At 44.6% G+C, this 15,000-nt stretch overlaps 1 protein-coding gene across 1 annotated transcript in view; it reads left to right on the top strand.

The window, feature by feature from the left end:
* The window catches only part of adgrl3.1 (adhesion G protein-coupled receptor L3.1), a 141,038-nt gene that overhangs the window by 31,152 nt on the left and 94,886 nt on the right, over positions 1–15,000 (top strand). The window contains exons 3-4 of the mRNA XM_079999042.1: positions 6,264–6,429; positions 14,978–15,000. The exon at positions 14,978–15,000 is cut by the window's right edge and continues 191 nt beyond it. Of these exons, the coding sequence (XP_079855168.1) occupies positions 6,270–6,429; positions 14,978–15,000 (183 nt within the window). The 5' untranslated portion in view covers positions 6,264–6,269. The remainder of the gene's footprint in view (positions 1–6,263; positions 6,430–14,977) is intronic.

Genomic DNA, 15,000 nt, shown 5'->3' with positions numbered 1-15,000 from the left:
ACGTGGAAGATGAGTGATAAAGTGATACAAGTAATAGATATGGTCTGGGATTTTGGTCATCGTAATAACACAACATAGTCAAAGGAGTACTGTCTCCAGCACACGGTGAGTAAACCACCTCAAAGTGCGGGCCATCGTTTTTTTACTAAACCCTGAAAATGATAACTGGTCAAACTAAATTATGATTCGAGGCAATAAGGATAAATAAATAAGTGATAATGTGCAACCTGCCGGAGGTTATCGCAAATAACCCCTAACAGGGTGATCAGGCCCTGTATGGCCGAAGGGGGTTATGATATTGACCGGTTGCACATAATCCTGCTTAACCAAATAAAAGAATCCATTGAGAAGGAATATCATTTTTTAACTAGTATGTGTCGGATCATAGCGAGTATGCCGACTTTTAGAGCTATTACGTGTAGCGCGACAGCGTGCTTGACGACTGTCTGCTTCTCAGCAGCTAAAAAAAGGAACCTCCCCGGTTTACTGTGTTACTTTGCTGTACACGTCTTATGAAGCCACCAAGAGTCAAATAATTGATATCAAGGCGTTCGTCGGAAAAATGCTCGCGACGTTTGATCCTGTTGATCTCTTCACCCAAACGCGAAGCACTAATTCAGGCACGCCTTATATCCGGAGGGGATATGGAAGACTAAATCTGACGGAATTCACCTCGCCGATTTACTGTAGCCGCAAACAGATGGAAACCCTAATGGAAGCTTTTTGGTTTGGGATCTGATTGGTATAATTAGCTGATCCCCCCCCCCCCCATCCACCCACACACACACACACACACACACACACACACACACACACACACACACACACACACACACACCTCAGCTCTCTTGTGACATTACCTGGAAATATCAACTTCATTTTCACACTTCAAAATGCGAACGGATGCCACAAACTGACTCTACATCTAAAGTGCCTGCAGATTTTTCTGAAAATTTGCCTAATTAGCCGCCTGCTCGTGTGTATAGATTAGTCCAATTAAAATAATAAACAAACACAGGTTAGGTAGATTGAGCGACGCTCAGGGCCATCTCCACCGTCTATGAATGGTGGACGTGAGTAGACGGGACATAATGACTTGATTATCAAAGCATATGGAGCATATGGGGAGCGGCTCCGCTGAGTTATGAACGTCGCCGGAGCACTTTTGACTTTGGGAAGCTCCTACAAACGGCGCCAGGAGGCCGTCGCCTGCGAGCTTGGCGGTGGCGCTGATAGGGTTAATTAAGGGATGAATGCGATGGTTGCGGGAGCATACGGAGTGATGGAGCGGCCTTTGAATTATGGAACAGCGGAATGCCGTGGCTGGTGGCGTCCGGCCATATGTCACCGCCCGCCTCCCTGTGTCTGGCCAGGGACAGCTGGTCAGATTGGCCGTGTTCAAGCCAGTTAGGCAGCAATCAATCAAACCCGGGGGGGGGGGGGGGGGGGGGTCAGATAGTTGCTTAAAAAGGGGGCGATGGAGCGCGAGGCTCCATTGTGATTTAACCACTTAGCTGCCATTAGCGACATGTTGACTGGTGTCACATTGTGCAGGTAGCAGCAAAATCTGGGTTTATGGAGCATGCAAGAGCATATTTTCTACCTTTTTTATTAAAACTTTTTTTTTTTTCAGACATAAGGATATAAAGCTATCACCCATAGACCCATTTACAAAACATTGGTAGCACTCAATGATGATGATGATGATGATGATAATTATTTTATTATAATAATATTATTAATAATAATAATATTAATAATAATAATAATATTATTATTATTATTAATAATAATAATAATAATAAAAATATTAATAATAATAATAATAATAATAATAATTATTATTATTATTATTGTTATTATTATTGTTATTATCATTGATATAATTATTATAATTATTACCATTATGAATAATATTACTATTATTATTATTATTATTTTATAACTATTAATAGGGAATGCAATTATTTTGTGTCAAATAAGGGCAATTCCAAATGCTTTAAATATCGCATAAAATACATTATGTAAAAACAAAGAAGAATTAAAGCATAAAAATAAAAAGATAAAAACCTGATAAATTCGATAATAAAGACATAAATTCAAATTAAACCTACACTTTGGGTGGTCTTTGGGACTCAATCTACACACATAGCTATTATCATCATAATGATAATCATAATGATAATAGCTATTATCACACTATTTTACTTTTACTATTATGGTTATTATTGTTGGAATTGAAATGTCAACCATTGCCAGAAAATTGCCAAAAATGGTTTTGCCTCTGGGCTGAATACCATGCAGTGAAGTTGTGAGATTGTTATTTTTTTAGCGTGTGCTGATATTCACTGTTCATCCAGCTAAACATCAGAGAAGAGGATCAGCGCCTCAGCGGGCGAAGGAACGGGTGTAGGGCCTGAAATAATGACCACGGCTCATAGGAGGTCAGCCATACGGTGACCTTCAGTCAGATAAATATATAAGGGAAGTGAACAAAATGAGACGGCACGGGCCGAGGCAATGACAGAGAATCAATGGAAGACTGTGAGGCCATCGTTTCAAACTGCGATTGGTTGATTTTCGCTAAGAAATACTTAACTGCTTCCGTCAACTGTCACTCAATGATGTGCAGGAACACTATTCACGTTCTTTCAGTTTTACTTGCAGTTTCATTATTTATTTATTTGTTTGTTTGTTTGTTTATTTATCTATTTATCTATTCATATGTTATTATTATTATTATTTCAAAAAATATTGTTATTAATTATAACGACAACAATAAAAAAAACAATATTTTATAATTATATTTTATGATTATAATAACTAATTATATAAATTAAATTATTATTATTTCAGAAGGCCGTTATGAAGTGCTTCACACAGAAGATGAAAATATAAATTATAGTAAGTAAAGTTATAAAAAGCATAAAATTATACAATTATAAAATAAAAGTATAAAAGTAAGACACAAAAAAATATAAGTGAGTATAAATAATAAAATAGAAGAGGAACAAGAAGCAAATATAAAGGAAAAACAAACGGACAAGATGGTGAATCATAAAATTCAAGAAGAGTTCAACAAAAGACAACTCAAATAAAATCAGGACATGCATGTGATAAAAAACAAAATAAAACATACGTCATAGGAAGAGATATAGAAGATGGGAATTGTATATACTGTATATATAGGTTTTACATTTTTTGGGACAAATCTCTAAAGCTACACGTACAGTATAGCTTCATACTGTAGAGCTCCTTTTTCGGGATTACAATCTGAAAAATGACCTTGATCTCATCCGAAATGGAGCTCCTAACATCGGGCGCGTGGCGTCTGGATACCGCTCTACCCCGTCCGCTCCTCCCTTTGCGCTCGGGGCCCAGTTTATTCCCCCTTCCATGTTTTTCCCAGGAAAACACAACCTGGTATATAGACCTCCAGTGGCTTTTTCAAATCCAAAAATAACAACTCTATGTGCTACAGCTCCATGTGACCGTCGTGACGCACAGCCATCCGTCGAGCGGTCGTCGTGGGGACGAGGTGAGACGGTGGAGATGCTCAACCGTACGCGCGCAGCCCCACCGATCAATATCTCTGTTGCAGATAATACATTTCCCAGCGGTTCTGCCCGTCTGGCTCTTGCACTCCGTCTGTCCCTGTCCGCCCGTCGGTCCGTCTATCTATCTATCTATCTATCTATCTATCTATCTATCTATCTATCTATCTATCTATCTATCTATCTATCTATCTATCTATCTATCTATCTATCTATCTATCTATCTATCTATCTATCTATCTATCTATCTATCTATCTATCTATCACTGTCTGTCTGTCTGACTGTCTGACTGTCTGTCCGTCTGTCCATCTATCTAACATATATACGTATTTGTATATGGGTGACACACACAACCTCGCTGGTTATCGCTTCCCCTTCGTCGGAGGTTTTAGAGGCCCGGGCGGGGGGGCCGCCGCCCGCTGCTGCTGTCTTTAAAAACACCGTCCGGAGATATGTTTAATTCAGGCCGGCTGGAGTTATAAGAGGGGTCGGGGGCGGGGGGTGTCGGGAGGTTGGGGGAGGCGCGTTGCCAATGTAATACTCCAGATGACTCACCGTCACCTGCGGCCGGAGGAAAATTCTGGAAATCCTAAGAAATAACACGAGCGCTGAAAATGAGTCGCTGAGGGAGTGAAGGACCGAACAAAGCGACCGGACGGCGATCGGCTCCGTCATCAATCGGAGGGAAAAGATATTACGCTAAACCCATCCATGACTCCCCAGAACGAATTTTGCGAGGACGACCGTACGCCAACACCGACCCCCCTTTCAATTAATTGTTTATCCTTGATAGACCATGAAATGAACAATTGGTTTGGGACATCAAAACATTTCACACGACTGTGCTGTGTTCGTAGTATAGTATAGTGGTCCTCACAGTATACGTCCTTGCACCCCTCATACGTCGCTGTTGTGATGTAAAGCGTTTCCGATATCGGTACTCGACATGAGGCATCATTCACTGTCTTCTTGTATGAATGACTATGTACGCTTAGTAAAGTAGCACAGGTCATCCAGTAACTATGGGAACAGCAGGAAATAAAACTTAACTACAAAGCTCAATTACATATAGTAGGAGGGAGTAGAAACCCCATCAACAGCCATTTTGCTTTTATTTGGAACCATCCAATTTAGTGTATATATTGAGACTGGATCTCTAAGGTAAGGCTTTAAAATTTGTCCACTATCTAAGATCATCATCTTTTTGAATTCTGAGCATATCTCAAATACAAACATCTGATTTAACCATGTCCGATAAAGATAAGAAAGGAAGAAGAAAAAGAAGAAAGAAGATATACCTTTTGGACATGAACGTGTTAGATGTCTCCAAAGGAGACAAAAAAAATGGATAACTAAAGTGAATAACTGAAACCTAGGACTTGGGTGATATTTTATTATAGTATTGTTTTTTATTGTTTGTTTATTTTAGTATGTTGTGATCGACTAGATTAGACTAGATATCATCCAGGATTTGGGTTATTGTATAATTGTGCTCTAGTCAAATGTCTTTCAGGCTATGTTACAGTAAAGACATACATAAGTTATTTTGGAACTTTATACGGTAGGCTGTTTTAGATGTTCTTAATCAATGCCTAAACATGCTTGGTCCTAATACCCGCATTACTAATATACTTCTTAATATTTCTTGTGTGAAAGGCTATGTTCACACTGCAAGCCTTAGTGCTCGATTCAGCTTTGTTGCTCTGATCTGATGTATTTTTAATTTCTTTGGCTGTTCACATTGTTTTTTAACTGTGGCCAATATCAGATTCCAGTGTGAACAGGTATCATTTTTTTGTTTCGTTCAATAAGGACATTTAGTCAAATGAAATTAAAACACAGTGTGTGCAAATTGCTCCCTGCTCGCTACCTCAGAGGACAGACACGCACGCGCGCGCGCACACACACACACACACACACACACACACACACACACACACACAATTTTAGATCCGGTGCTATTCTTAAAACGCAGCAAGCGTGGGTTCCCCCTCACCGTGTCGGTCTATTTATCTATTTATCCATTATTTATTTACCCTCCACACGTTGTATACGCTGCTTAACGGTGGCAGGCGTGGGGTGGTGGGGGTGGTGTACCTCGCTCTGCTTGAGGTTTGAAACGCGGGGATACTTTTTTTTTGTCTGACCCTAATACTCTTTTATTGTAGAAGTATTTATTGTATTAATTTTCCTCCGTGCGTAACGGGGAGACACTCGGTCACCCCCACCGCCGCTTCCCGTCCGTGCCCCTGCTCTACAGTGACTTGGAACTCGCAATTCACAGTTACGATTTGACTGTTTAGACTGAGGACGCATTGCAACAAATCTGTATCCGATTCAGGACCACACGCGGAAATCCGAAAGCGGAATCGGAGAGCGGAATCCGAATGGAAAAGATTTCATGTGATTTGCGCTGTTTGCACGTTCATTAAAACAAAACAGATTAGAGTCACATCTGACAAAACATGACATATGATCAAACCTTATGCTTATGTGATCCCAAACTGATGGTTCAAGCCTATACTGTCGCGCTGTAATGGATTGGATTGGCACTTTTCATCATCCAACCGTCAACGATTCAGATCGGTATCTCTAGCAAAAAAGGGTTTGGGTCGGCGTGTACGGTATACACTGTATATGAATGTATTTTTTTGGCTTCAGACCGTTGACTGTGTGACCTTGAACTGTGTGTGCACGTGTGTCCTCAGGCCTTTATGGTGTCAGCCGCGCTGAGCTGTGAAAGGAGCCGCTCCCCACGTGTCCGTCTGGGCCCAGCAGGAAGCAACACCACCTTCGCGTCCAGGTCGAGCTCGGAGGCCATGTGGACCGCACGCCTGCTCTTCCTCTGTGCCCTGCTCGCCCCTGCCGCCGTCGGTGAGCGCCCTGGAAAACACACGCTCCACAACAAAAAAGCAGATAGACAGACATCGAAACACGCATGGATGTTGGTATAGCTCACACACACTCTAGACAGTCGTTCTTGACCTTTCTTCGTATCAAGAGACACGGACGCATTTGGCCATGGACCCCATTCAATACAATTTAGTCTCTGGGATCCCAATCTGAGGAGCTTTTTATTGTTAGATATGACCCAAAATTCCACACCTGCCTTACTTTAATTAGCGAGATAACAAGGAAACTAGGATAAAAAAAGTCACTATCGTACATTCTCTAATGGATGAGCTAACTATTAACCTCGCCCTGAGAGCTCAACGCATTGCAATTCAAGAAAACATATGCAAATAGACAAAACACAAGCAAATTAATAAAACATCTTTGCCAATTTGACAACACACGCGCAGCATTTAGAAAACACGCCTCAAATCCAGATGTGTCGAACGAACTGCATACCAAAACACTTTGCAAATGGGAAAAACACAACCACATAAACGGAAAACCCAAAGGCAAAAGCCACAAAATTACAGATGCACCTGCAATAAAATATTCAACTCAATTATTCAGTGTCTGTAATTATATATAACAATTTATACAAGTAACATCCTGGAGCCACAACAGTCACCAGATCAACGCGAGACCACCATGTCCAAATCCTCCATCTGCTTCCTCCATGCAATTAATAAAGAGAAAAAACAATGTTTAAATCAATCCACTTCTCTTTAAGCCATTTGAGTGCGATATTCCAGAGAAAACAGCACCTACCCGCTCCCGGATCGTGTTGTGTCGTTCGCGAATGATTAAAATCTTTTGGGTGAACAAACAGAGCTGAATCACTTCCTGAAACGATCCGTTCGTCAGTCAGTTCAGTTTAGCTCTCAGTTGCGAACGAACGTGAATCTGAATCAGAATCAGAAATACTTAAATAATCCCAGGGGGAAATTACTTTTGTTACAGCTCCAAATCTACATACAACATATTTACATAAAACATATAATGATTACTAACAAACATATTTATATATAAATATATATATGTTATATGTCTATATGTTATAAACATATCTATATAGAGTAAAATGTACAGTTAAAAATGTGCAAAAAGAAGAAGGTGCAGAATCACTCAGTGAGCGAGTGTATCCCTGCGAACAAATTCACTGAATCGCTGATTCGTTCCCAGGGATACACTCTTTATCACCCAAAAGATTTGACTCATTCGCAAACGACACAACACTATCACGGGGGCGGTAGATGCAGGATGCCTATATTCTACTGCAGATAAATTGACGTATCCGTTGTGGCTCACTTCCGTAATGTTGTGGCGTTTGCCTTTGTGTTTTCCCTTAATGCGGTTTTTGAACATGCAGTGTTTTGGTATGCGGTTCCTCCCACACGTCCGGATTTGCGGCGCCTTTTTCGAAATGTGTCGCCAAGTCGGCGAAGACGTTTTCTCGATTTGCTCGTGTGTTCTCCGTGCGCGTGTGTTCTCTTAAGCGGCGGTGCGTCGGGCTCTCAGGGCCACCGTACTCCGAGGACCTCGTTGGGGTCGCCGGAGCCCATGTTGAGAACCACCCCTCGAGCGCATACACAAGAGACCAAAAAGAAACGTCAGCGCAGAGGCACTCACACACCCTCCAGTGCAAACACAGCTGCGGTTCAGAGCAGGCATGCAGTGAAGGAGGGATAAAGAGATAAAAGCTCCTTGACAGATGTCCAGATATGAACCTTTTGTTGGTGAATGACTCACATTCATCCCTCCGCACTTTTCAAATTCACTGCATTTAAAGCCCCCCCCCCCCTAATTAAGGCGTTAAACCCCCCCCCGCCACACACACACACACACACACACACACACACACACACACACGCACACGCACACGCACGCACACACTCACACTCATGACCACACACACACACTCCTCCCACGCCTCCCATACACTGACGTGCTCGGAGACACACCGAAGTTCTGCACCACCAATGAGATCTAGATCTAAATATGTGACGGCTTGACTTTTTGGGATTGGGGGCACCCTGCTGTGCACCGTGCAAACCTACCTTTCCAACACACACTCATGCATGCACACACACACACACACACACACACAGACACACACACACACACACAGACACACACACACAATGTCTCACACAGACACACATACACAAGCACAAACACAAAGCGCACTTCTCCCAAACACTTCACCCAAACACTCAAACAGCATAATAAAAGTACGCACAAACACGCATACGCACGTACATACACACAGTCTCATGCGTGCACACGTGGTGCAGATGCCACCCCAGCGGGTTGTCTGTGCGTTTCTTTTTCTCTCATGCGACGGTGGGCTTTGAAGACTCCTACAGCGAGCACTGGCCCACTTGGACTTAATCCTATTAATGGCTGCTGTCAATCACACGCTTCTGCTGGAGAAAGAAAAGAGAGAGAAAAAGAAATGCCGCACGTGTGCACCACATGCACGTACTCACACACTCTCTCTCACACACGCACGCACACACACACACACACACGCACAGGCACACACACACACACACACACACACACACACACACACACGCACACGCAAACGCACCCGCACCCGCACCCGCACAGGCAGGCGCACACACACACACACACACACACACACACACACACACACACACACACACACACACACACACACACACACACACACACACACACACACACACACACACACACACAGGTACAAGCACACATCCGGCACCAATGCCCAGAGAGACCAGCATAGACACATATAGACAAAAAGGCTTGTTCACATGTAAAGGATGCAGTGTAAACAAGTTGAAAACACACACACACACACACACACACACACACAAACATCCCCCCCACACACATACACACACACACACACACACACACACACACACACACACTACACACACACACTCACACACTCACTCAAGGAAGACACACACACACACACACACACACACACACACACACACACACACACAGCACAGTGCTTTAAGACTGAGGGAGGATTTTCAGTCAAAGGTATTTGCAAAGTGTCTAAAGAATAAGTCGAGGTATGCAAATCAGGCTGTTTATACTTAGCGGGATTAGCTGAAACAAAGATGCCGTCGCCCGGAGACGTACGACGCCGAGCACCCCATCTCCTCCACGGAGTCATCTTACTTCTTATCCCCTTTCCTGACTTGCACTGTTTTTGGCTGCTGTGACACCTGAATTTCCCCAATTAATAAACGTATTAGTGATCGAATTATTAATTATTAGTGTGTTCCATAAGGAAAGCGAGTAAAATAAAAATAACCTACATCTAAAATGAAACAGGAAACGTGAAGCGTGATTGGTGCACGGATCACGGATGCACCGTGGGCACAGTCGGTACCATCAGAGAGGGAGCGATCGGGGCGCAGAGCCGGCCGTGCGGGGCTATTTTACAATCGGGCTGTTCGTAAAACATTCGGGGCCCTCCCCTGACGACGCCACTGTCGCCAACGTTCTATTACCGTGGTACCTGAGAGGGTGGGGGGGGGCAAAAAATCCCGGTGTCTCCCCTACTCCGGCGGCGCTGGTGAGGGCGAACCGTGAAAAAAGCCTGAGACGCCATTAAATGTCAAACTCCGCAACGTTCTCCTCATGTGCCGTAGACGCCCAGCATCCCCCCCATCTCCCATCGGCCAAACTCTCTGGCACTTTAAGTGAGAGATCACCTTTTAAATCTCTCTCTCTTCTCTCTTCTCTCCTTCACTCTCTCCATCTATCTACCCCCCCCCCCTCCCACCCACCCACCCCACTCTCTTGTTTCTTGGCCCAAATGTAAAAATCAATATCCTTTTGTTTCGGCTCCCCGAGGCAGCCAGAGCACGCGTGTGTGTGTGTCCATTCGAGTGGGTGCCGCCAACTTTCTGTCACCACTAACACCACTAACGACGGCCACATTAACATTAGACTCGAGATGGGCCGAGTCATTAGCGCACATATGCGAGAACGTGTGTGTGTGTGTGTGTGTGTGTGTGTGTGTGTGTGTGTGTGTGTGTGTGTGTGTGTGTGTGTGTGTGTGTGTGTGTGCGTCCGAATTTGTGTGAGTGGGAGAATTTGAGTGTGGTCTAGTGTCGTGTACACCTAGGCGTGTTTTAATCGTGGAGGTATAAAGAAAAAGTCCCAAAACCCCCCCAAAATCTACAAAATGACAGGATGACAGTGTGGGGTGTCTGTGAGAAGCAGGTTGAACACAGTGGTGTTTTCTAGGTGAGGCAGCTGCTGTGGGTCTCATAAAGTGATGAATTAAGAGGTGACAGCGCAGTGTGTGTGTGTGCGTCTGTGTGTGTGTGTGCTGCTATGGCGCGTTAGACAGGACATTTACTGGCCCTTATGAAGGCAGAGTGGCTCCTAATTGGAATACAGATAGACCCCCTCAGCCGAAATGTGTGTGTGTGTGTGTGTGTGTGTGTGTGTGTGTGTGTGTGTGTGTGTGTGTGTGTGTGTGTGTGTGTATGTGTGTGTGTGTGAGTGTGTGTGAGAGCTTGTTTGTATGCATGAGTGCATTTTTATTTGGGTATGCATATGTGTGTGAGTTTCTTTTCAGTGTGTGTGTGTGTGTGTGTGTGTGTGTGTGTGTGACTGCGGCTATGCAAAGCAGTCATTGCACACATGCAGCACACAGAACTTCATTTTTTGGTTTGTGTGTGCCTGTTGCCTATTTTGTTGTGTGGATTTTTGCATATGCATGCATCTTTATGTCGGTGTTGATACTTGTGTGTATGAACTGTATGTATGCATTTGTATATATGTCTGTATGCGTTTGTATTCCCGTGTCCATTTTAATCGAGTGCATGCCTGTGCCAGTGTGTTTGCATGTCGTGGTGCATGTGTGATCATTTGTGTTTTTAAGGACTGAATGTGTGTATGTGTGTGTGTGTGTGTGTGTGTGTGTGTGTGTGTGTGTGTGTGTGTGTGTGTGTGTGTGTGTGTGTGTGTGTGTGTGTGTGTGTGTGTTCGTTTAACATATGCATATATCTTTGTGCTGCCCTTATGGCCACTGGGTAATACAACCATTCAAATTCAACTTTGCTTAAAGTTGCACTTTCACTTTCCTCATTGTGTGGGAAGCCCTAAGCCACCCTGAAGCATTATGCACTCGGAGCAACAACTGATAAGCTATCAGTCAGCCTGAAACCCATTCAGATAACGTTCCCAGTTAATATTGGCGATCCCCATTGCCCAGAAAGTTGTCCCGTCGATCCTCAAGACATCTGATCTAAATCCCGTCTAGACAGCTGCTGGACAATAAGACCTATTGATCCCTGCACGCCTCCATCCATGCTCCGCGACGCTCGCCAGCACAAACGCACATTCAGGATCATGAAAGCAGAAATGATGCAGCCATAAAGGACAGCAACAATGAACTCACACGCGTACGCACACAGTAATGAGCGGCGGTCAATAAAGATATACAGCACGCATACAGACGCACGCACACGTAGACCAACACACACATATAAACACACAAATACGAACACCTCGATTCCCTGCTGAAGACACGCGTTGTGTGTTAGCTGTAGCCTGTGGTGATGTGTGTATGCGTGTGTGTGTGTGTGTGTGTGTGTGCGCGCGTGCGTGCGTGCGTGCGTGCGTGTGTGTGTGTGTGTGCGTGCGTGTTCATTAGGGAGGACATTTTCAGTCAAATGCCAGTTATATGTCAGTCCTATCAGCGCTGTTGTCATTTCCCTACGTGGGGCCGTAAAGTGCTGTCACCGCCACACAGCTACAGGCTACATTGGCTATGCATTGCTGCCTCGGATCACGTGTGTGTGTGTGTGTGTGTGTGTGTGTGTGTGTGTGTGTGTGTGTGTGTGTGTGTGTGTGTGTGTGTGTGTGTGTGTGTGTGTGTGTGTGTGTGTGTGTGTGTGTGTGTGTGTGCTGTGAAGAGCAGTATTAAGTAGCCCGGGCAAAGTGTCATTGAGCTCATTCAGATTTCTGGGTTTATCTGCTGTTCCCGCGATGCTCGCCCAGCCAGAGAGAGCGGTATCGACATGGAGGGAGTGCGTGTGTGTGTGTGTGTGTGTGTGTGTGTGTGCGTGCGTGCGTGCGTGCGTGCGTGCGTGCGTGCGTGTGTGTGTGTAAGCAGGGGATTTTGGGTTGGAGGGGGGGGTTGCTATGGTTACTGTGACAGGGAAAGTAAGGGACGAAGGAGGAGGCACCTTGCCTTCGGTTTTTCAGGGACGTTAAATCTGTGCTCATCCGTGCTCACACAGGTATGGGCAGGGTCCCTGTGTGTGTAGGTGTGTGTGTGTGTGTGTGTGTGTGTGTGTGTGTGTGTGTGTGTGTGTGTGTCTGCTTTCAGAGGATGAATTGCGGGACTTTGACAGGATACTATATTCCTCACACAGAAACAAATGTCACATACAACGACAAGCAGTCACAACCGGTTTGAGATGAAAGTCTCTTTTGTCTTCTCTCTCCTCGCTTATTTAGAATTTCGCCAGCGCTGCCTTCCACCAGCACGTCCGCACGTCACTTCTCATTTGTATTGTTTTCCCCGTGCCCTCCATGCAGATGAGGATGCAATTAATTATGTTAATATGCGGCTTGTTATAAATACTTATTGTACATTACTCTATAGGCTAATTCAATCTAATAGAAATTACATTATGAAAGGATGAAATAGGAATATTATATGTACATCAATACTTGGGAAAAAAAGGAAAAAAACTACATGAGACTCATTGATCATCATGATTATTATTTTTCCCATGCCTCCACCTGTCTGCACCTGCCTCTCGTGTGTGCTGCGCCATGTCATTATGTAATCTGGCTTTTACTGCTTAGATGAGTATACAAAGAAAATAGAGAAACTGTGGCGCGGTACACTCGTACAGTACATTATACAGTACAATACAGTACATTCATATTTTTATGTGGATTCATATGTTGACTTATGATAGATTTATATATTTTTAATTGCGTTGAGTTCACGCCAAATGAGTAGATCTGGGCATCATCCTCTTTCTTGTTATCTCGGATTTAACTCGATTTCGATAAAATAATTAACCTTTTCCTGTTCCAAATATAATTTCGTTCTGGATGCCATGTTGTTATTGTGGAGTTTGTGATTACAATTTTTCCCAAATCAGAAGCCTTCAGACAGCTGAGATCGGCCGGCTCGCCGATAGACTCGCTATTTGTTTCCCCAAATTGAAATCCAAATGGGAACGGATCAAGGTGGCTTTTCGTGCATGCCTGCTTCGGCGGATTTTTGAACTCCTAGTAAGCCTTTGGGTGTATCACAAAAATCACATAAAATAAAGAAAAAACTAAATTATCCAACCAAGGAAAAAAAAAAATAATAATAATAATAAAAAAAAACACAAAAACCCCAAACCAAACAAGACAAAACAAAACAAACCAAAAAGTCCCCCTGGTTGCCTTCTTCACTGCCTCCTCTTTTCTCGTGTGATCCGGATAACAATATGCGCCCGGCTTTGTTCCCCGCGATCCCGATAGTGGCGGAGACGAGAGGATCGGCTTCAAACATCCGGCAACAGCACATCTCCTCAGAAATGAATCAAGTGTGCGCTCTCCTGGTAATAAACGATATGATTGCGTAACGTGCGATTCGCCCATAGCCCTCATCAAACTCCACGCCCCTTGATGTCTCGTCTATGATGCCGAAACAGAGAGGCTGCCAGTCCCCCCGCCGTCTTCTTTTGGTCTCCTCTGCTCTTTCTTTTGATACTTTCCTCTCATCTCAGACAAATTACATCCTGGGAAAGGGCTTGGCGACTTGGCGAGGCCTTTGAGGTTGTGTACGAGCCGACCCCCGCTATCAGAACGGCGCCCCCTCAGAAAGCGATCGGACCTTTCCGCCCGGGGATGGCTTCCACAGAACCCTAAACGCAAACGCAAAAAAAACAAAAAAAAAACAGAGATCGGCCCTCCGTCCGGGGGCCGAGCTTTCCGGCGGCCGCGTGACTGCCCGAGCGCAATTACTCTGGTCTGAAAAACGTGGACACGCTCCCCTTGTCTTGGAAACATGATTGTTTTCACAGCGTTGGGTAATTAGTTCCGTCGAAGGGGAACAACTGCATTCTTGGTGGGATGCGCGGCGGGCCTTGGACGTTCGCTCTTCTCGTGTACACAAAAGAAACACGAGCCATTGTCTCGGGGAGAAAAAAGGCAGAAGAGCGACCGTACGTCGGTGGGCCAGGGCCTGGCCGTGGACCAAGGGAAACACAGCTTTATGCAGTATACCTTATACTCGTCGTGCAACACCAATAATGTGACCCGCTCGGTATCCATTGCAACCTGGCCGCCCTGGAAGGGGGATTCCTCCGTCTTCGACCCCTCCCCAAGGTTTCTTTCTCGCCCCCTGGGAGTTTTTCCTCTGCCTGGTTGGGGGTTAAGACAAGGCGAAGCCCTTTGAGGCTGTGAGCAAGGGCCACAGAAATGAGCTTGACTTGACTTGACATATCAGCGTCGTAAGTATCTCTGTGTGTGTTCCCTTTCACTTTCCCCTTCGCAGTCCACGGCCGCGCCCCCATCCCC

This window comes from Zeus faber, assembly GCF_960531495.2.
Source record: "Zeus faber genome assembly, chromosome: 4".
In the NCBI taxonomy this organism is placed as follows: domain Eukaryota; kingdom Metazoa; phylum Chordata; class Actinopteri; order Zeiformes; family Zeidae; genus Zeus; species Zeus faber.
Note: the sequence above shows the minus strand (reverse complement) of the source record. Positions and strands in the feature narration are given on the sequence as shown.